Consider the following 24,117-nt stretch of genomic DNA (forward strand, 5'->3'; position numbering starts at 1 on the left):
GAAATTTGTGAATCTCCTTTAGCTGCCTGGGTATTTTTCTAGTGAGAAAGTTCATAGTTTTAACAGATTCTCAAAAGTGTTCATGATACACAAAAAGTTAAAAATTACTATTACACAGATAAGAAATATAAAAACAGAATTAACTATTTTTTCCACAGAAACTATATTTTTTCTAATCTTCCAAATATCTAAATAATTTTGTCTCAAGTTGCATTAAGTAAAACTAGGCAATATGAACTTAAACTATATGAATTCATTTTCAAAAAATGAACCACAAGGGCCCAGTTTACATCAACATGTACTTTTTACCAACAGTGAACTGATTTACCATCAGCTTAAATGTGATCTTTACAGCACATAATGAAATGAGAACATTAAAACATTTTAACTATTATCATATTCAGTAAGTTGGATGTCTTAGTAAACTAAAAAATAATAAGGATCAGATTGTAACTTAAAATAATCTAGATATTAAAACCACTAGATATTAATCAATTTATGACAGAAACACAGCTTGACATTCCTATCAGTTAGATCATGTCCCAGTAGTGAAAAGGGTAAAAAAACAATTTATTCAGCACGTCTTTATGCTCTTCATGTGTGGACATTTCACAAATCCTATTTGATAAAGCTGACTTGATAATCCCTTAATTTCCTTCCATTATTCATTCATTCATTCATTATTTTAAAACGATCATAACTGGAATACAGCATTGCAGGTTAAGAACCAACTGCAGGTTGATTCCTGGAGTTTTACTTGGTCTTCTCCATCATGCAACACCCCAGGGCAGGGCTCTGTGCACATTTGGCTCTCTGGACATGACTGGTAATGGTCCATCTAAGGGCTGCATTCAAACACATCAGAGAGACTTTCAGAGAGACATATTTTGTAAAAGGAGGTATTTAGTGTTGCCAAAGTTCACATTCCATCTAGGCAAAGATTACTGTGTCTATGACTTTGCTAACATTTCTCATCCATCTATTGCCCTTAAAGTTCAATATGTAACATTTTTATTCACATAAGAAAAGATTAAAAGATGGGCCTAACATCAGCAAACAACAACAAAACTATTTTGTATGTAAACTCTGCATCAAACTGCCATATAAATTGCCAAAAAAGTTCACTAGGATTTATTTCTCTCAATTTATGAGAAAAGTTAAGATTTTAGGTCACAGTGATTCTTAACAAAACTGTAGAGTCAAAGTAGGTGCAATAACAGAGAGACCATTATCTCATTCTCGAGAAGACAAAGTGAAAACCATCAGGTTTCCCCTAAGGATTAAAATAAGAGAGGTATATAATCAAAGGTCACCAAACACTGCTGTTAACAAGATCAACATTTACTAAATATAAACTGAACTTATGCCACTTACCTGATTTTAAGGGCAGCTTTTTTTGAACAAAAGCAAATCTATTCTGAGACAGCCTATAAATTGGTAATCTGGAAAGACACTGTCGCATAGATCTTAAGAACCCATGGAACTTCCCAGGAAGAGAAAAAACCAGAAAGATGTTCTGGAGAAAATTCATTAATGAACTCACAGTCAACTTCACAGACTTTATCAGACTTTCCTTTAAAATATATATCATCATAAGTAGTATCACATGCTTTTGAACTCCTAGACTTTCAAGAGCCAGACACTCTCCCCTTCCCCTGCCCCAGCCCCTCCCCTCCCCATAGAAGAAAGTGGAAAACCTTCAAGACCAGGCCAAAAGAGAAGCAAAACTTAGGTTCATAAATGCTACTGAACAACCATATTTTAATTGTCACCTTTTGATTGAATAAAATGGAACCACACTTTATGATCATGATCACACTAAATCATGGCATCTGGTCCCATCACTTCATGGCAAATAGATGGGGAAACAGTGGGAACAGTAGCTGACTTAATTTTTTTGGGCTCCAAAATCACTGCAGATGGTGACTGCAGCCATGAAATTAAAAGATGCTTACTCCCTGGAAGGAAAGTTATGACAAACCTAGACAGCATATTAAAAAGCAGAGACATTACTTTGCCAACAAAGGTCCATCTAGTCAAAGCTATGGTTTTTCCAGTGGTCAGGTATGGATGTGAGAGTTGGACTATAAAGAAAGTTGAGCACCGAAGAATTGATGTTTTTGAACTGTGGTGTTGGAGAAGACTCTTGAGAGTCCCGTGGACTGCAAGGAGATCCAACCAGTCCATCCTAAAGGAGATCAGTCCTGGGTGTTCATTGGAAGGACTGATGCTGAAGCTGAAACTCTGATACTCTGGCCACCTGATATGAAGAACTGACTCATTTGAAAAGACCCTGATGCTGGGAAAGATTGAAGGCAGAAGGAGAAGGGGACAGCAGAGGATGAGATGGTTGGATGGCATCACCTACTCAATGGATATGAGTTTGAGTAAACTCCAGGAATTGGTGACGGCCAGGGAGGTCTGGCATGCTGTAGTCCATGGCGTCGCAAAGAGTCAGACATGAGTAAATGACTGAACTAAACTGACACTTTGTGAAAGATGAACAAAATGAAATGTCACACTTCCTGTTGATAAGGGTAAAGAATACATAATACTGTAATACTATACACAACTCCTATATTTTAGACAATCATGTTATGAATGTCCTATCATCAAATTTGTGAGCAAGCTTTATTAAAAAAAAGAAAGAAGGAAAAAAGACCCAGGCATATACTCTGAGGAAACCATAATTCAAAAAGATACATGTACCCCAATGTTTGTCGCAGCACTATTCACAATAGCCAGGACATGGAAACAACGTGTAAGACCATCAACAGATGAATGGATAAAGAAGCTGTGGTGTATAAACACAACGGACTATTGCTTGGCCATAGAAAGGAACGAATTTGAGCCAGTTCTAGTGAGGAAGCTGAACCTAGAGTCTGTTGACAGACAGAAGTAAATCACAGAGAGAAAAACAAACATCGTATATTAATGCATATATATGGAACCTAGAAAAATGGTACTGATGAGCCTATTTGTGGGGCGGGAATAGCAACACAGACATAAAGAACTCGTGGACACAGAGCGTGAAGGAGAACGTGGGATGAATTGAGAGTAGCATTGAGCCACACACATCACCATATGTAAAACAGGTTGCCGGTGGAAATTTTCTGTGTGACAGAGGGAGCTCAAACTGGGGCTCTGTGACAGCCTAGAGGGGTGGAGGTGGCAGGGAGTTTCAAGAGGGGGGGACACAAGTATTCCTATGGCTGATTCACACTTTTGTAGGCAGAAATCAACACAACATTGTAAAGCAAGTATCCTCCCATTAAAAATAAATTTTTAAAAAGTACCCCAAAGTTGGGTTCTTTATATACCAACTGCGTATTGACAAATCTACAACAGCTTCTAAATCCTTCAAATATGCAGCTCCCTTACTGCTCCCAGAAACCAGAGTTAAACACAGGTATAGACCCTAGGCTCATCTCTGTCCCTCAGAGTGATCAAGTGGAGCAAACACGTAGCTGAAGGATACACCATCTCTGATCCCCGTTTTACAGATTAAGAGAATGAGGTCTGAATCACCACGGCCCTGGGGACGAGTTATAACTTCCAGGAGCAAGCTATCTCCCACCACTGCAAGCTCTGTAACAAAGGAGTTACTCAAACCAAGGCAGTGGAAAGACTCCTTGACTAGAGGCCGGGACCAGAGAAGGCAGCCCACCATCAGACTTGAATGTTCTCTGCTCCCTGGGGCCTGTAGAAGTCCTCCCCACTTTTGTTTCTCAGTGGCATCAGAGATTGTCCTTTAAAAAAATACTCTGAAGACCAGTTTTGTATATCTCCTATGGCTAGAAGAGGGTCATATGAATTCCCTACCATGGAACTTGTCAGATACAACCCTGACTGGCTATCATTTGACACACAGCTGTCAGTTAAAGGATCTGAAATGCCTCCTTATTCTGTTGTGCAATTAGCACTTTACAGAGGTACACAAAGACTTCTGTTGGCAGGAGAGATTTGATTCCCCCATTCCAAACCAAGACCCATTTGTTTTCAAAGAATACTGCATTGTTGGGGTTTTTAAATGCATGACTGTTCTCGAGTGTATGCACTGATCAGAAAACAAAAGTCAGTATGAGGACTCTTCACTACCCGCCCTGCAAACATTTAGGGCATGATGCTGGAAGAGGGAGCATGGTTTTAGCTGTAGGACACTGCTTCTCAGCCATGGCTTCTAGAAGAAAGTGCTTCTGCAGAGGCGCTCTCCCAGGCGTTCTCAAGCTCTAAACATCCTTGAAACTGGCAACCCGGCATCCTCTTGGCAGCAACAGCAATTGGACTTGACTGAATTTCAAAGTTAAGGGTTGTGATTTTAGTCACCAAAACATAACTTCAAGCAGAACAAATAAAACATGTTAAAAAAGAAAAAGGGCAAGCAGCTGAGAGCAAAGGTCCCTTCATTTATTCATACTTTAACTATGGAATAATAATACTTGCTACTCTGAAACATCTTTATGTATTATTCTTTGGGAGATACCTTCTTCCAAAGTTGAATTTCCATACTGAATTTTTAGCCATCAAGGATTGTTTAGATAATACTTTAATATTATTAACTTTTAGACTGCATCATGAGCCTAGAGCAATATTTCACTGATAAATGTGTCTGAGAAAACTAGTTCCATGCAAGATAATAGAGGATATGAGAAAAGAGAGTCTTGGTTTGTTGCAAACACTTTGTATTCAAAGACTTGAAGGAAATTAAGCTCGGGTTTCTTTAGTTCTGGACTCTAGGAGCTGCAGAAACACTAACATGAATCATGAGCCTTAGGATGGAGGAGAGAGGATGATGACTCTAGAGCCCCACAACGTATTTAATCTCACAGCTCATGTTCAGGGAGTATTTAATTTTGCAGGACTAGTACCCACAGAATGCAGTTTTCAAAATGCTGTCTGAACAAGCAGAATGCTGACTGGTTTGTGAAATCTAAGTTTAATTCTTAATGAACACTTAAAGTAGGTATACCACACACACAAGTATATTGTTTATCTATTTCAAGTCATTTGCCTCTATGATTGTAATCCTTATCCATATACTCCCTCCAAAAAATGATGAGCAGATGTAAAAAAAAAAGAAAATGTTTCTACAAAAAAAGAGCTAATTTTTGCAACTAGCGCCACTGGTCAAATGATACATAGGCACCCCTACAACTATTCCCAGTCTCACTGGGTGAACAGCTCTTAAAGATTAAACTAGGAAGAATGACAGATTTTCTAGGCATCAGACGTAATGCAACAACAGAGCCTCACATGTGTGAAGTTCTTTCATGCAAACTTTCAGCACATTTTCTCAGATGCTCCTAAGCATTCTGTAGGGTAAATGGGTCAGGAATTATTTGCCCCACTTTTCAAAGGAGGAAACAGAACCAGGAATATAAATGGCTTAAGCAAAGTCACACTTATTTACTCATCCCATACAGACGCCCTGGACAGGGTATAGAAAACACGTGCCTTCCACTCAGCCCAGTGCTTTTTCAGCATATTCCGTCCTCTCTCTCTCTCTCTCTCTCTCCCAGGCCTGTGCTTAGCACAGTGAGAAGCTATTCCAGAAATTCAGACCGTGGGGCGAGGTTGGCAAAGAGAAGCAGTTGAATGGACCAATTCCGCTCCAGCATTACTAGGCATAGAGGGTACAGACCAGAGGCACTGAGTCTCTTTCAGATTTTTCTCTCTTCATTGCAAAGACACAAATGCTGTGAAAAGAACTTCCTTTCCCCTTATTTAAATTTCTGAAGAGGACTAAGCTAGAAGTCAGAAACAATCGCATTTGATCCTGAAGAAAAGTTTTCTTTCCTGTCTGTAACAGGAAAAAGGAAGAAATGAATTAACTATCTAGCTGGGTTGAAGAAATTTCAAAACAGGTTCAGGCACTCTTGCAACACCATTAAGTAAAGACCTAAGTTCTAGGCCAGTAATTCTCAAAGTTTCACCTGCAGTGTCACCCCGGAGTCATCAGAAATGCAAATTTAAGAATCAGAAACACTGGTGTGGGGCCTACTGACGTGTGGGGAAAGCCCTGAAGGTGTATTTGAGGTACACTTAAGTTCCAGAATTTCTATGATATTCGATGCAATACATATTTTAAATAACCTCTTACTTGAAGTTATTATTTTCAATAACAATAATTTTAATGAATATCCCCACCAATAATGGTCTAGATGGACTAAGGATTTGAGACACATTTAAATATTCATAAACAACAGGCAAACAATATCACCTTGCCATTAACCATTCATCTGGCACTGGTTTCAAAAAGGACAGGAATTTGAGAAAAACATGAATACATTTCTTCTTCCCATGGAATTGTTTTAGACATATTTATTTGGCCGCACTGGGTTGTGGCATGTAGGCCTAGCTCCCTGACCAGGGATTGAACTTGGGCCCCCTGCATATGGAGCTCAGAGTCTTAGCCACTGGACCACCAGGGAAGTCCCCCATGGAATCATTTTTAAGCATACCTATCAAAGTGTCCACGTCCATAGTGGCCAGAAAAGCAGAGCAGCTATAACATTTTTTTAACCTACCTTTGAACAATGACAGAAATACAGCCTTATTATGAGAGGTTATTTCTCGGGGGTAGAACTACAAGTGTGTCTTGCAGTGTTAGGACACATTCAAAATCTCAGAGAGACAGTCAGGTATACTGACTCTGCAGGGACACCCTCTCTGACTCTCTAGTCCACACACTGGCAGTTGCAAGTTGTGACGCCCCAAGTCCACCTGGCCCAGCCAGGTGTGGACAGGGGCCTGGCATCAAGCCTCCTCTCCCAGTCTGCTGAGTCTCATGTTGATTACAGTGTTGACGGGGAATCAGTAGGTGGATAACATGGCCTTTGTTAGTAAAACAAATGCAAGCTACTGATATGGTTTCAAGCACCCTGGTGTACATAGATCGTACATGTAATGTATACAGTGACACAACCTCCATCAGGCTTAAAGTCATGTTAGATTTGACTTTGAATCCAAGCTCTACCACTGAACTCTCAGAAACTGTTTGCTTCTTTTTACAGAGAGGATATTAATATCTATTACCTACCTCACAGAATTAATGGAAAGGAATCAGTGAAAAAAAAAGCACACTTTTTTTTTTTTTTTTTTTAGCATTAGAGGTTCAGAAGTTTGGCATTTAGCTAGAAAGAGCTTCCAATAAATAGTAACAGTTTTTTTTTTTTATTATGTTTATAGTATTTTACAAAGCTGGATTTTGAAAGCATAACAAATTATAAAAAGAATGTTGTTTTCAAAGTGCACATAAAAGTTAGTTTACTTGTAAACTGTTCAAAAAAGAGTTTTTATGGGGTTCAAAGTTTGCAGGTAGGATCCAAAGTCATTTAAAAGACAAAAACTATTAGCATTTGGGACTTCCCCGGTGGTCCAGTGGTTAAGACTCTGTGCTTCCACTGCAGGGGGCACAGGTTCAAACCCTGGTTGGGGAACTAAGATCCCACATGCTTCCCGGTGTGGCATCTAATAAGCATTAGATGCAGAGAAGGCAATGGCACCCCACTCCAGTCCTCTTGCCTGGAGAATCCCATGGACGGAGGAGCCTGGTAGGCTGCAGTCTATGGGGTCATGAAGAGTTGGATACGACTGAGCGACTTCACTTTCACTTTGCACTTTCATGCATTGGAGAAGGAAATGGCAACCCACTCCAGGGTTCTTGCCTGGAGAATCCCAGGGACGGGGGAGCCTGGTGGGCTGCCGTCTATGGGGTCATAGAGTCGGACACGACTGACGCGACTTAGCAGCAGCAGCAGCATTATAAGTCACTCTATTCCTATTCCAGGTTGGAAATATAGACAGTCTACAGCTTGCATTAGATAAAATGTTATGACCAGTTCTATCAGACAAAAGTACCCATTTTAAACTAACCAAAAAAAAAAAAAAAACGGAAAACACTGATTTCAGGAAGATGAAGAAAATATGCCATTCAAGTTGTAAAAACTTTCAAATCTAAACACACCTGAGATATTAAAATAAGAGAAAATGAGTTTATAAATTTTACTTCCCACCCTAATCTGGAGAAATATAAGGATATACTTTTATCTTATGCTTTCATAATTTTTAAATGTCCTTCAATTTCTTAGTGTTGGTACAAGCAAATCTTTTCATACACTTCTATTTCTACCCCATAGAAATGATGTAGGCATAAATACCCTGTTTCTAGTACTGTTATGTGGAAAAAAACATAGACGCATCATATCTTGATGGCCTATCTACTTTAATATATTAAAAATAAACAATAATCAAGCTCTAAGGGGAAAAAAGGGAACCAAAATTGAAAGAGCTTACCATATAAGTGAAATAACAGAACTGAAGTCGTTCTTCTGTGTGTGTTTGGGGTCTGATATTGGTGTGCTACAGGGCACAGAAGTAGGGAAGCAATTATTAGCAAGAGTAATTTCAAATCTATTTTTGGAAAAATTACACTGAGTTACTTGAAATTCTACTAAATAACTGACATAAATCCTTGAAATTTTAGTGAAACCCACAGGTAATGGACAGCTGGCTCTCATTTTACACAAGGCACTAGAGGATCAAAGGCAAGATCCATGGAGGGGCGGGGTCCTGGGACCAATTCCCTGCAAAGACCAAGGGACAACTTACAGCAAAGTATTTAATGATGCCACAATTTTAATATTTGCTATTTCTAGTATAAACACAGAAGTGTTAAAACGTGTTTCTCTCTGATTTTATTTTTGTCAAGTACACACATGCACAGAAAAGAAACAGACCAAGAAATACAGACCTCCTATTTTAAGAAGTCCCTGGCTGCCATTCTGAAATTCTTGACTGGGCAAGTAGAGGATCTGACCCCAAACCAAAGCAGCATTAGAGGAAAAAGCTGGTGGAACGTCCATCTGCATATCTGGGCCATTGCCCACATACGGGCCCCCAGCCAGATGACTCTGGCATCCTGTGCAGGGGATGCTTCCCATGCAAGCCTTTATTTGAGAAAGAAGGCAAAACAGCTCTGCAGAGAGCGGTTCTATGCAACTTTGGGTGTATGAGAAAAGAAGCTGCCCTTAGTCTGCAAACCAAAGACAGAGCTGGGCAGTGGGAGAAGTTTCTACATCTTTTATTTATTTATTTTTTTCCTGGTCAATGTTAGAGCAGAGTGATGCTCAATAACAATGGAAGAGTGAATTAAAGACAAAGACACACATGATGATGTAAGGGTGCAAAAACAGAAAACATTTAAAGGGAAGAAATTTATTGTTATTTTACAACCTAGCAAACTCTCAGCATATTCTTCCATCATAAGTTTCTGAAATGTTATGTGGAAATTGTTAGTCTTCTCCATGAATCAGATCAGTTAATGACCTCAAGATTTTATTACCAATGGCATTTAACTCTAAAATTTTTAATTCCAGGAGAGAGAGAAAGTTGTGACAGATAACGTTTTACACTTTCAGAGAACTTTCAAACTTGTCAGATGTACCTAGGAAAATCATAAGATTCTACCTGCACTTTTCATGTCACTTCACGTCAATGCTTTATTTTGTTTTAAGGAACTAAGGAACTTGTAACTATAAACACTGCATAAAATCACAATTGACACCACTGAAGTACTCCATAATTATGATAAAATTGTTTATGTTTAGTCCATCTAAGCACTCAAAGCCTTTACCATAAATGTGTACCTCCGAAAAGCTTAGAAACGACGCAGTAGAAAGCAACTGATCATTCTTAATTGTTCCAAACCTGCTTCTCCACGCAGCTGCACACACATGTACTAATCTAATTGTGAGTTGCACCTGCTCCAAGTTAGCAATACTTCATAGAGCACATGGCAAGAATGGCATTTTCAAGTGTTAATCTGTTCAGTGTAAATTTGTACTTTCTTTCAAAAGTGTATGACACATGGGCTTTGCATCATATAGGAGTCTGAGGTACAAAAATGTGGGCGGTTTAGAATTTCCTTACTTGAAAGCAAAGCTGTCTTTTCAAACTAAAATAAATCATGCGCCTCCAGATTAGAGCTGATTTTTCACTGAGAACTATCTGAGATATCTGAGTGTTTTTTCAACATTTACATAAAGTACTTTTTGATTCGACCAAACACTGAAGAAAAATAGCAGAAGCTCTTTCACAAACTGCTGAAAGCTGTAAATAAGAAGTTAAATTGTTCTCGTCCTGTACCACCATAACCATCCCGCAGAATCACTGATGCTTTTGGTAACTATCTAACATCTTCAGTTTCTGAGCATTAAGGACAGAGATGATAAAAAGAAAATTACCTTCTTCAGATTATGAGCTTAGACTCTGGATTCTGCAAATGCAGCAAATCTGTTTCCAGAGCTCACACCCCCTTTTCATAAGAATCACCCTGAAATCTGAAGGTGGAGTAATCATATAGCTCAAAGATTTTAGTGAATGATATATACAGATATGTTTTTCATAAAATGGAAGTTTTGTACTGAATTTCTATAGCATGAGATTCTAATTTCTTGTCTTATGAACTGATTTCCTGATTTTTCAAAGAAGATATGTTTATCCAAACTTGTCTGCCAAACATAAAATTAAATGCACATTTAGCATAATTAAAAACAAAGATATAGAATCCTGACAGGCAAATTTCTCCACACCCTTTGTCTCTGTCCTTCACTTGTTAAAGGATCAGAACACTGTGTATATACTCGGATAACATACTGATAAATGAGGTTCTCATCTCCTACTAAGTTTAGTTTCAAGTTTATGTAGACATACATAGTCCTTAAAGTCTAGTTAAAACACACTCTACTTACAGAATGGGAGACAAATGTTTCTATAAAGTTAACAGTTACTTAACAAAGAAACTTAATCAAGTTTCTATCTTAAACAATTTTTGGCTTCAATTAATTTTAATAAATCTAAAATTTTCTGCACAGCTACAAAAAAGCCCAAATGTTACTACAATAGACACTAAACACTTCAGAAGAAACAAAACTTGGTGAACTGTTGTGTCCAACAATGTTACATTCTGGAAATCTGGCTATATATAAAACAAACTTTACTCATAATAGCTCAAAGATACATAAAGTTTTCAAAAATCTATCAAGAACAAAGGAAACATAAGCACCCACCTACTGTGTGTGTGCACATGCCGCTGGCCCCCAGGTGCACGTTCTCCCAGTGTTTTGCAACTATTTGCAAAAGAATTATTTTATTTAAAATTAAATACTATATTTCTAACAGGCAACAATTAACAGTAATCTCTTCAGTCCTTTAGGGGTGATCATTTCACCCTATCAAACCAACTGGGTGTTCTTCGTCCTTTGTTTTTTTCTTCTGCATCTGCATTAACATGGCTGCTAATTATATTAGTCTGGTGGCACATAAAGTCTGAATGGGAAAAATCACAAGATTCTTACAGAGCTTAAATACCTCTTAGGATTCAAACGTACACTTGCTTAAACACTTTTATATCACAGCTACTTCTATAGTGTTAGAGAACTTAGCTTAGATTCAGAATTTCTGTTTCATAAGGGATGTAACACCTTTCCAATACACCACTGCATATATGCATGCACACAAATAAGCGTGCGCGCACACACACACACACACCCGTTTAGCCATATTATGCTACTTTGTATATTGAGCTTCCCATTTGTATATCTGTGTTTTTCTAAAACTGTTTAAGTTCTTGAAGAGTTTGTATTCATCACACAAAGTGCCGTATAGATCGAATGACTACATTAACCATAATAAAGCCTAAATGTTAGCTAAACCACATTTTAGAATTCAAAATTGAAAAGAGCATAAAAATGCTCTTTCCCACCCACTCATTCTCACAGCTTCATATGCTTTTACACAGTGAATCAGCAAATGTATTCTTTTCTGAATCATATATGAACTTAAGAATGTTTTGAAAATGTTTATACAGTTTGGCATACCTGGCCTTACTGGTAGTTTACCAAAGTAAGCTTTCTAGTTGTTCTGATCAGCTTTATCATTAATGGTAAAACCTTTAATGCATAACTTAATTGAACATGTGGTACAGAAAAATAAACTGTTTTACAAGTAACTAAGAAAATGTAACAATCTTAAAATTATAGTTCCATCTTCTTTTTCTTACAACCCAGTGCATAAGTAATTCACAGACCAAAATATACATCATCAGATAACTTTCCTGGGGAATAAAAACATCCTTGAGATAATACACAACTAAAAGCACCCCTTCAGCTAAATATTAAAGAAAACAACCACCACCACTCATGAGCTTCATGACAACTGATAAACAGTGAAGAACACATCAGTTTCAATAGAAAACCCTTACTCTTTTGATTATTGATTGGGCTCTCAGAAATCTCCAGTCTTGTAGTTCTTTTAGCCTTTATGAAACAATTGTTGGAAATGTGAATGGCTATTCAGATGAACTTTCCAAGGAAAGCTGTTGGTAACAGGAGCAAGCAAGTACTTCCCACCTCAAATTAACCAGTAGAAGTGGTTTATTTTTCACCTCTAAACTATCCTCAACTCCTCCTCCTATCGCCCTTAAGGAATTTAAATTCAGAGACATGACGTTTTCCTCTATTGGCACCTTGCCTCTTTGAAACTGTACAACATTCCTCAAGAAGTATATATAATTCTCCATCCCATGGGATCAGACAACAGTATCTATTTCAGAAGCAATTACATACATAATGTAAGATACAACATTTTTTCTTAGAATTGTTTGTATCAATAATAAGTGTGGTTTCAGGGCTACTGGTTCAGTCTATAGCAATGCTGTTGCTCATCCAAGTATTTCTCTTCAATCTACATACTTTTAAAACTCAGTGTATCCTGTAGATCAGACTGCTGTAAGGATACCATCTGCACTACACAGTGGTTTGTTAGAGCCTTATACTTATCAGACAATATATTTCTTGAAAAATAATACACGTCAATGAAGAAACAAAGACATTGCAAAAATTAATATATAGAGGAAAAGTTTAAAAAATCTCCTATTTCTGTTTTAACACCTGTATAGTAAATTGCATGCGACTATCACGTTGTTACATTAATAGGAACGCAAAGCATAAAAGAACAAGAGCTACCTCTTGCTTCGCTTAAAGAAATTAAAGACAAGTTTAACCCGAACCTGCCAAACTGTCCTCAGAAGAAAAGACATAGGTGGGGGCGGAAAGCCTCACCTCTCCCGTACCCCGCAGCGCGTTTCCCTGAAAGCATGTTAAACATAGGCAATATATCTGTCACCTTTTCTTTTTCCTTCTATTCTAATCAACGGCAGACCTTTAACTGCCCCCCCCTGCCCACTGTCTCAACGGAACGTTGCAGAACAAGAGGACCCAAGTGTCACTTACCAGTTGCATGCCACAGATAAAGATAAGCGTGCACCTGCCACCGCAATAACCCATGGTTTCCGAGACCCCGGCCGCAGCCAGACTGTTCCACGTCGGCCACCGTCGAGCCCCCACTTTATCCAATCAGATCGCGGGGAAGGACGGGCAGACCTGCCGAGGGCTCGGGGGCTCCGGGCTGCTGCTGCCGGCGTCCTGGGAAGTGACAGGCATTAGGACCTGCTGGCGCGGCGGTGGCGGCGGCAGCTCCAGCCGCGCCCGCCACACATACCTTCACTCGCTCGGTGCACACGCCGCGCCGCGGGCAGCGCCGCCCGCGGAGACGCGCCCGGGGCCCGCAGGGGCAACAGCGGCAGCCTCGCAGCGCCGCCGCGCCCTCGGGCATCTGGCCGCGAAGTTTCGCCCCCGCCGCTCCCCGCGCCGGCTCGCCCCGCGCACCCCCAGCGCGGCCGCCGCCCGACGCGCGCTCGCCCCGCGCTCTCCGCGCGCCGGCTCCGGGGGCGGCAGAAGCGCGTGCGGGGTGCGGGGCGCTGCCCGCCTCCCTGCGCCGCCCGCGGCTCCTCCGCGCCCCGCGCTGCGGGGCCCGGCGGGCGAGGGGCGGAGCGCGGGCCGGGCGGGGGCGTCCGGGCTTCGCGGTCCCGGGCGGCGGCGGCGGCTGCAGCGCGCAGAGATGCGGGGTCCGCGCCGCGTCCTGCAGCGGCGCTGCCCCTCCCTTCGCCCAGATGTGTTAATCCTCCTACAACAAATCCTTCAACCTGCGCCCCGCCGCCCCCTCGCAGAACGTCGATTTCTTCCAGTCCGGCCGGGGCTGCCGCCGAGGGGACCGCTGGCGGCCACGGCGATGGGGACGCTGGGGTCCGCGGAGCGGAGAGTCCGAGCGGTGTGTCCGGAGCTTGCTGGGCTGGTGTCTGTCCTGCTCCCGCAACCGAGCCCGGAGCACTGCGCGCGAGTCAGCCGCTCGCGTGCGTGTGTGTGTGTTTGGGGAAAAGGGGACGAAGAGGAGGGTTAGGGACGGAGGACGGGTGATGAAATAGTGCAGCCTGGCATCCCCTCCGTCCGGAGAGCCCGCGTTGCAGAAGGCTCGGAGGAGAAGGGACGCCGCGCTTGCCGACGCGCTACTAGCCGCGCCCGGCACCCGGCTCCCGGCTCCCAAGGATCTGCAGGGGCCGGAGCGTAGAGTTACGGAGCAGACCCTGCGCCGGAAAAGGCACCGGGTTGCTTCTGGAGTTGGTGGGAAAACTGGGAACTGGGGTGGGGTTTGTGGGGGGGCGCTTAGGGACGCAGTGAGTTGCTGTAGCTTCGTTTGTTTTCACTCGAGAAATGAGAAGATCTGGGACAGTTTCCGCACTCAAGTATTTTAGCCTCTGGGGCCGTCCCGGCTGGGTGTGGATCCCTGGAGGTGGATGCACCAGTCCCGGGTCTGGAACGCCGGCCCAAAGCTGCGCCTCTGCTTCTGTAACCTGCGGAGAGACCCGCTTCGGAGCCCGCTGCTGCCACCTGCGGGTGGAAAGCTGAAGAACAGCGAAGCAGGCTGGCCCAGGTGGCCTCCCCAGGGGCTTGGGTGTCGGGATCCAAGGGTAGTTTGTTTTTTTGTGGTTTTTTTTTTTTGTTTGTTTGTTTGTTTTTTTAATAGCCCTGAGCCACTTGTTAAAGCATTTCTACCTTTTCCAGGAAATGAAGGTGTGGTGTAGAGATCCGCTGAGGTACTGAGTCGTTGCGATGAAGGAAAGAGAATGGTTTAAGAAACTTAAATAGCAATTGTCCTCCCGCATCCCCTGAGGAGATTAAGACTGTTGAGAGCACTTAAAGCAAAGAGCTTTCCCTAGCAAATGAAACTTGGCCCTACGGAGAAAATAGTATTGTGTAGGATAATTTTATGCTTGGAACCACAAATAAGGATCCCAAACGATTGTTTCCTTTGAATAAATATGACATCAGAATGACGAAATAAAAAGAAATTGAATAGGGTATAGGGACCCTAGTCCCAGAAGCCTGGAACTGATTTGTCAGTTGTAGGCAGCCAAAAAGGTATTTGTTATATTTATAGCATATGAATATTTTGTTACTATACTGAAATACCTACTTTTAATTACCCTACTTGTAAATAAACTATTCTCTGAAAAGTGTCTTTCAACGTTTAATTAAATGATCAGAGGCCAATATGTGCTCTTTCCCATGGAAGGGTCTAGCAAGCACAACACTTGGAAAAACTGAAGCCAGAGGAAATTGGTGGAAAAGGTTTCTTTCAGCTGTTACTCTGTCTTTATACACAGTTTAGATGACCAGTAGTGGCTGGGAATGTAGGTATTTTGTAGGTAGGTATTGCCAAGCAAAAAGAAAACTGTAAGTTAATACAGCAGCTTGAAGAAGCTGCTGCCATACTATGAAAAGCATTATGTTACCTTTTAAAATTTATAATTGCAACAGTGTATTTCTGTGGAGTCATCTATAATCCTGCAATGGCTTCCCTGCAACCAGCAACAGCCCAAGTGGCCTTTAGGCAGACGGTATAATGCTGTCTGTAGCTGAGTGTCAGCACCCCACCCATAGTCCTTGTATTCTTGCCATTTAGAACATGCCCATCTTCTTTCTGTAAGCACCTGGGACTGCTGCAGGCTTGTTCTGCCCAGAGGTGTTTGGCTGGGAGTGAAGATACAGCCTCAAGAGCAACCCTCACCCAGTAGTGGATGAGAGCTGGGGGATAAATTTCCCAACCTTCTCAGCCCAGAGATGTGAAACCCTGAGACATGCTCTTGACTACATTATTAATTTCCTCACCAGCATGGAGCCCATGGTGCCCACAATTGCCCATGCTGGTAACCCACTCATCCGTCCTCTCTGATTCAGCTTCCTTCCCTTTTGCCTCATCTCCCTGCTGCTCCTCTTCCTGAGATCATCCAGAAATAAACCACTTCACTCAAATCCTGTGTCAGGGCTGCCTCCGGAGAAGACCAGCAGAAGGCAGTCTTTAAGGGTTTTTAGTCCTGATCTGACGTCATTGGCACAGTGTTCTCAGAAGAGAACCAAAGGCATGTTCAGCGTTACACCCACTATTGCACTTACTGTGTGCACCCACTGCCTGACATGCTACCCCTAATCATCTTGTTCATTACTCACAGAAAACTGATGAGTTGTGCAATGCTCATTTTAAAGGCACCCTTGTATATAGGGTTTTGTACTATCCGTGGTTTCAGACATCTGGGGGTCTTGGCACATCTCCCACAGATAAAGAGGAACTACTATTTCTTGATCACAGATGCACATGTTCTCTGTGGCAGAATTAAGAGTGTGGTGAAGGCATGTCTGTGAAACATCAAAATCTGCTTTTCTGTTTTCTCATATTGGTATTTTACTGTACTTACTTGTCAATCTTTTAGAATGCCATACAGAAGTGATGACTTAAAATATTTAGAAGGATGATGACACATATTTTGTTCTCCTTTTTTTCCCAGCTTTATTGAGATCATGCTTTATTATCTGTAAACTTATTTCACATAACATCTTTTAGAAAGCATATAGGCCGTGCCTGCTTTATGAAATGTTGGGGAGACAGTTCCATTTCTTAAGGTTACGGTGGCCGTGCCCTTTCTATTCCATTTCCTGTTATCTCTGGAGTCTTAGGGGAAAAGACTAAAGAGAATTTAAACTCTCCCACAGATGTGCATGAAAGAGAGACATCTCTAATTGGAATGGTGGTTGCACTTTCATTCAGAAATAAAGTCACATACTATTCAGCTCTGTAATGTTCTCAGGGCTTTTGTTGACTAGTCTGGTGATACAACTATTGTTAATTATCTTGTTTCTGTGGGGAGGATGCCAAGGTCAGCCACATCTCTAAGACTGACCTTGGTATCCTGGGCTAAAGCATTTTCAAGGTTATTTCACACCTGTTATCTCATTTATCTGCCTGATGGAATGTACTAGGTACACAGCCATGGAGTGAGTTGTCGTTTGCTCAACACTCAGTCACTTCAACAGGAGCAGAAGCTCAAGCCTAGCTTTGTAATACCACTGAGCAATTTCACTCTGAGTTTTACTCGGTCTCCATTTATATGGTTTGAAAACACAAAGGCAGCAATTTGCAGTTGCAAAATCAACAAATTTAATTTACTGTATATTTACACAAACTTAGATTTGTTTTTCTTATTTGGAAAATAAATAGCTATTAGGAAACAATATTTTCGAAATAAATTGAAAAGGAAAATAATCACTCATAATCCTTCCATCCAGAGATAATCTTTTTGTCATTTTTGCACATTTTATTTTACAAAAATTGGATTATATAATACATAATATATATGTAATCTACTTTTTTCACTTAATAGATTAAGAATGTATGTCTAAATTATTAATTATTAAACTCATGGACTCTGCAGTCAGTTTGACTGTATAATCCAAGCTCTGCCACTTATCAACTGTGTAACCTTCAGCAAATTGTTTCACTCTCTGTATCTTAGTTTCTTTGTAAAAGGAGGCAGGGAGTTAAAATGCATACATATCATAGGTTGTTGGGAGCATTAAGTAAAGCATTATGTAAAGCTTTTAAAACAGTGCCTGGCCCATAGTTGATATTTTCCCATTGTTATTTATCATTATTCTGTATACAACATAGCTTTAATGGCTGCATAACATCCCAATGTAAGCAAATATCCCAGTTATTTAATTCATATCTTTTTCTTAGACATACAAGTTTTATGGTGAGCAGACTAATGCACCCTCAAATATGTCCACACAGTAATCCCTAGAACCTGTGAATATGTTACCTTAAGTGGCAAAAGAGATTTTTGAATATGTGATTTACATTAGGAATCTTGAGATGGGATGAACAGCCTGGACTGTTGGGGCTTAAGGTAATCAGTCAGCTCTTAAAAGCTGAGAACAGCTGGGAGGTGGGGAGAAAGAGAAGATAATGAGGTCAGGGAGATGCAAGGTGAGAAGACATTCCACCCACCATTCCTGGATGTGTAGATGGAGAAAGTAGCTTATGATTCAAGGAAGGTAGGTGTGTCCTCTGGAAGCTCGAAAGGGTGAGAAACAGAACCTCTTGGCTTCCAGGAGGAAGACGTTCATGCCTACAACTGGATTTTAGCCAACTGAGACCCATGTCAGATCTCTGACCTAGTACAAAACTGTAAGACAATTAATGTGCTAGTTTTAAGCCACTAAATTTGTCTTAATTTGTCATAGCAGCAGTAGAAAAATCAATACAGTTTGCTTCCAGTGTTTCAATATTATACATTTTATAACATTTAAATTTGTAGGCATGTCATCACATACATTTTGATTATTCCCTTATTATATATTTCTAGATGTGAACTAGTGAGACAAAGAATGAACAAAATCATAATGCTTTTGATAAGCGAATCCCAATTTCCTCAGAAGATTTCTACAGATTTACACCTGTAGGGAATGCGCTTGCCAGTTCCCCTATGCCTTTACTGGTAATGGACACTATCATTTTTAAAAAAAAACTTTTTCACCTTCCATTTTAACTTGCATGTCTTTTATGCAGTGATTATTTATTAAATACCTAGCACATATGCTAAGATGAACTGTGGCCGAGAAATATATCACATTGACTCTCATTTTCCTGTGATGATTCCTCTTGAAAGTTCAGGTCCATTTCTAATAATATTATCTAATGACAGATTCTATAGTACAGGCCATAGCAACAAGAATCCATTTATCTCTGTGACCAAAATGCCAGCCTTCAGAGATGCTGATAAGCCAAGATGACAGATTATGCCATGATAAGGACGAAGAGCTGTGTTTGAGTAACCAGCTATGTTTTTGTGTTAAATACCATTTGGATTCTATTTCTCTAAATTATTTTAATTTGTGATTTATGTGAATTTTACTTAGAAGATCAAGTAAAATACCATAAATATGCTGAGGTTTTGGTACCTATTTGCTGGAGAAAAACTGCATACATTAGCTTGAATATTATTAACTTGAACATTTTATCATATTTACCATGAGATATTTTAAGGCATATTAATATAATTATTTTATAAAAGGCTCAGTTATTATTTTATTAATTATCCCATAGAAGACATGCAACTTTAGGAGAAAAATATCTAAGAGATAAGAAAATCTGTATTGTCATCTTTTTATTTTCCTCTAAGTTGTATTGATTTTTTTCCTTCAACTTCAAGAATTGAGAAATAAGTTTGAGGATAAGTTAGGAGCTCTAGTTGCTATTTTTGTGTAACAATCTACTCTGAACATAATGGCTTTGAACAGTGATTTTATTATGCTCAAGGGGTCTATAGGTCAGGAATTTGGAGAGGGTTCACTGGGGAAAGTGTCTCAGCTCCCCACTGTCTGGCGCTTCAGCTGGAAAGACTTTTAAGACAGGGGATAGCTCTGTGGCGGGGGCAGAGATCACCTGAAGATTCACGCACTCACAAGTCTGGCACCTGGGCTGGAAGGACTTGAAGACCTGGAAGGTGGAGGAGATCACTACACGTGGCCTCTCTTGTAGCTGGGCTTCCTCAAAGCATGGCTGCCTTGGAGTGGTCGTGGCACTTCTTACATGGCAGTCAAGGGCACCACACACAAGTTTCCAGCATACGAGGCAGAAGCTGCACTTGCTTTTGTCACCCTGCCTCAAAAGTCACCCAGCTCCACTCCCACCATCGTCTATTGGTTCCAAGGAAGTCACAAGTCCACTCTACTTAAAGAGGAATGGGACATCTAGGTGCCCACCCTCATGAATGGAGGAATGTCAAAAAAGGTGAGGGACAAGTTTTCAAACCTCTGTTTTAAAAACTGAATTATAATTAAAGGGAACTTAACATTTCCTGAAAATTGAAATAAGTAAAAATTTAAATGTAGATATCAATGCTATTCTGTCACAATAAAAACAGTTAGCTTGATACTAATATCTCCGAGAAACCAGTTGATTGAATATGAAAGAAAGTGATGCTCTGAATTAACTAGAATAAGAATTGATTCATGGTAATTTGACTTTGGGTTTCAATTTTGTGGAGAAGGGAAGAAGAATATATTTCATCCATTCAAAAGACTTCACAGTCTCAAAAGCCAGTTAAAAGCTGAGATTCATTTTCTACAATTATGAGATGAGGAGTAGAGTATTTAAACCATTCAATAGAGTAATACTAAACAAATGATTAGATTTTAGTGAGGCAATGGTAATATGTACTCTACATATTTTTCTATGCAATTAAGATTCATTGCATGGCTTGAAAGTATCTTTCCTGATAATGTAGTTACTGTTCAATTTCTTTATTTGCTATGCTTTCCCCAGTTTATCCTTCTACAACCCTAATAAATACAAATTTAATACAATATTAGAAAGTAACAAAGAGAAGTTAGGAAAATATAGTGTTCTTACTAACAATAGGAATAATTCAAAATCCTTACATGGTGGTATGTTTTGAGCTTCTGAAAGGAAGAAAAATAAATCCCTAAACACAGTTGTGTCTTTTTATAGTTAAGATGGTCAGTAATATAAATGTGTGCTCAGTGGCTTCAGTCATGTCCAGTTCTTTGTGACACCATGGACTGTAACCCATCAGGCTCCTCTGTCCATGGATTTTCCCAGCAATAACCCTGGAAGAGTTGCCATTTCCTCCTCCAGGGGATCTTCCCACACAGGGATCAAACCAGCATCTCCTGTGTCTCCTGAATTAGCAAGCAGACTCTTTACCACTGAGCCACCTGGGAAGCCAGTATAAATACAGTATTCTAATCAAATGTTTGTTTTCCCTTTTTGAGGGAGAAGATGGGATATTGAATTTAAGTTGTATTTTTAAATCTGGAGGTGGATGAAGGAAGCAGGCATTTCTGGTTTACCTTCTTTAGCTGTGAGCTGGAGTCTAGGACTATGACTTCCTTGTAAATCTGTGTTGCCTCCATTGCCCACCTTGGTAATGTGCAGTGAAAACAGTGATTCTGAAATGCTTCCAATAGACTTTTCCCAGGCATTTTGTGGAAAATACAGGTGTTTCTTTGATATCTTCTGAGAATGGTCTTGGCGGGGAGGGATATGGCTGATGATCTCCCCTTCCCATAAGATTTCTGTCTTCACATATGCCTTCTTGGAAAAACCATAGAAGCTCTTACTTCAAATCATAATAAAATTCTTATTAGTTTTAATACTGTTCAGCCCAATAACCAGGTCTCTGGATGTCACAACATTATCATTGTATGTCTCCAGCCAGCACTGCCAGCCTGACTCAGGATTCCTCCATGGGGCCACACAGGATTTCTGGATACTGACCACGTGACTCAGGAGTCCAGGGGCCACCGGGGAACTGTACCCAGGCCTTCACTCTGCCCAACCACACCACCTTACCAATTTCTGATGTTGTGCCCCCATGTCAGGGTTGTGGGGGTGGGAAACGTGGCGAAACAATTATCCTTTAGACGCTGCCTGCGGTCTATAGTCCATGGGTCGCAAAGACCGACACAACTGAGCTACTTCACTATCAGTTGCAGTCTACACCCACTAGGCAAGGACTTCACCCTCCCCCAGAGCAGATGGGAAGAGACTGGGAAATACCCTTCCCTTTGTCTGCTATTCCTGCTTCTGCCACAAATCTACTTTTCACCATCAGTTCAGTGGCTCAGCCTGGTGAGTCTCCCTTTCTTCTCACTCCCTAGTTCAGAAAGTTTCTCTGGATGGTTTTCTGTCTTTCAAGAGGGTACACTAATAGATGATGGGGTGCAGGGAGACAGCAGCTAGCAGAAAAGGAACTGTTACACGAGGACAGCTGCAAGTCGAGTGAAACATAGATAATTTGCCTTTAGGGGCTACCACGTGGAAGATTAGGAGACTGTCTAAAAATTACCATCACCCCCCGCCCCTCCCCCAAAAAATTAAGAGGTGTAAGTAGAGTTGAGGGCTGAGGGCTGAGGCAGTTCAGACAAGGGGAGTTACCACCACCTGTGTGAATCAGCAATAGTTATTTGAGCTGGCTCAAGTCTTAAAGGTGGAAAAATTACAGGTCCAGACTCAGCAAGTAGGTCAGTTTAGCTGCAACATAAGGCGCCTGGAGGAGGAGAAAAGAGGGCAATGACAGGTCTGAATGTCAGTCTGAAGAGCTGGACTTGAGTAGGCAATAAGGGACTTACTATAGTTCTTGAGCAGAGAAGACGAGCTATGCCCTAGAAAGATTCACCTTGGAGATGTACATAAAATGAGTGAGAAAGAAGGGAGGAAGGTGTAGGAGACCACCAAAAACTAAAGTCATTAATCATTGCTCCATGTTGTATATACTAGGGCCAAAATATCTAGAATATTTTTAATCTAACATTTTAAATAGTTCCATTTCATCTATTTTTTCAACCCTTTGCCAAAGTAAATGCATATGATAAATTTGATACTCTATAGATTTTTGGCGATATATTTTAACATTTGAAGGACAAGGAATCCTGGCGTGCTGCAGTCCATGGGGTTGCAAAGAGTCAAATATGACTGAGCGACTGAACAACAACAATAACAAGAATTAAAAAATACACACTCCCTGTCGGTAGCTATAGCCACATCTGTATCACCATACTCAGACCCAAATATATCATGAGCTTCCCTCCTAAGTAAAACATGGAACACATTTTTTGTCTCTCAATAACTTTGTTATACTTTAAGCTTAAATGTACTCACACATGTGAATATACTTAAACAAATAACTTATTTGGCTTTTAATATATTCCCATTAAAATACAACTATTTGGATGAAAAAATAGGAATTAAATGTTTTCAGTGGCAATACATAATTAGGTGTCAGCAATGGACTAAAGTGCCATTTTAAAGTAATAAACTATAAAATGTGTTTATGATGTTGGGGTATAATTAATGACAAAATTAGTGGAAGTTAACAGTACTTAGAGTTGTTTGTATTTACTCTAGCAGAGTTATAGTAATACCAAATTATGATAGACATTCCATGGTTCCTATGAAGATGGAATGCCAAGTGCTTCTTTTTCCTTTTCTCCTATAGGATTTCAAGATATGATTGCCTAAGTGACATTTACACTGTCACATACTTTTGTGAAATGCCTTATGTTAATTACAGTTTTCACATTTTGCATGATGACAAAACTGTCATATTGTCTAATGCCTGAAGTATTTTTAACTAAATAGTGGTTTCTATAAAGAGGTCTTAAAAGTGGATTTTTCTTCAGAAAATCTGTAACCAAGTAAAAGCAAATTTTGGAAAATAAATAAAATATATCCAATTATATTATTATATCCAATAAAATATATCCAAATTAGAAAAGAAAAGGTTAAATTATCTGTTTCCAGATAATATGATCTTTTGTATAAAAAAATCCTAAAGATTTCACACAAAAAAAATTCTTTTGGAAAGGAATTCTTTTCCTTTATTTCTTTTTTCCTCCCTCCATCCTTTCTTCTGTTCCTATTTATCTTCCCTTTCTTTCCTGTCTTTTTTCTTTCTTCTACAATTTATTGAGTGCTTATCACATTCCAAACACTGAATAAATTACTTTATTCTCACTAATTTCTCACATCTGTATCCAAAATCATTATCTGAATCACATCTTAAATTGACATTCCCATTCTATAGAGCAGGAAACTGAAAATGCCTGAGATTAAGCAATTGAAAGATGAAGGAGTTAGAAGAGTCAATTGTTGTTCAGTCGCTCAGTTGTGTCCGACTCTTTGTGACCCCGTGGACTGCAGCACACCAGGCTTCCCTGTCCTTCACCATCTCCTGGAGTTTGATCAAACTCATGTCCATTGAGTCAATGATGCCAGCCAACTATCTCATTCTCTGTCTCACCCCTTCTCCTCCTGCCCTTAACCTTTTCTAGCATCAGGGTCAGAGTAGAGGTCAGTTCC

At 40.3% G+C, this 24,117-nt stretch overlaps 1 protein-coding gene and 1 non-coding gene across 2 annotated transcripts in view; one reads left to right on the forward strand and one right to left on the reverse strand.

The window, feature by feature from the left end:
- Window positions 1-13,377, reverse strand: part of NKAIN2 (sodium/potassium transporting ATPase interacting 2) — a 1,132,096-nt gene extending 1,118,719 nt beyond the window's left edge. Inside the window, exon 1 of the mRNA XM_061131719.1 lies at window positions 13,293-13,377. Within this exon, the coding sequence (XP_060987702.1) occupies window positions 13,293-13,346 (54 nt within the window). The 5' untranslated portion in view covers window positions 13,347-13,377. The remainder of the gene's footprint in view (window positions 1-13,292) is intronic.
- TRNAG-UCC (transfer RNA glycine (anticodon UCC)) lies at window positions 7,367-7,439 on the forward strand. The gene has a single exon. It is a non-coding gene; the product is annotated as a tRNA-Gly (tRNA).
- Window positions 13,378-24,117: the final 10,740 nt, after the last annotated feature.

This window comes from Dama dama, chromosome 28, assembly GCF_033118175.1.
Source record: "Dama dama isolate Ldn47 chromosome 28, ASM3311817v1, whole genome shotgun sequence".
NCBI classification, from domain to species: domain Eukaryota; kingdom Metazoa; phylum Chordata; class Mammalia; order Artiodactyla; family Cervidae; genus Dama; species Dama dama.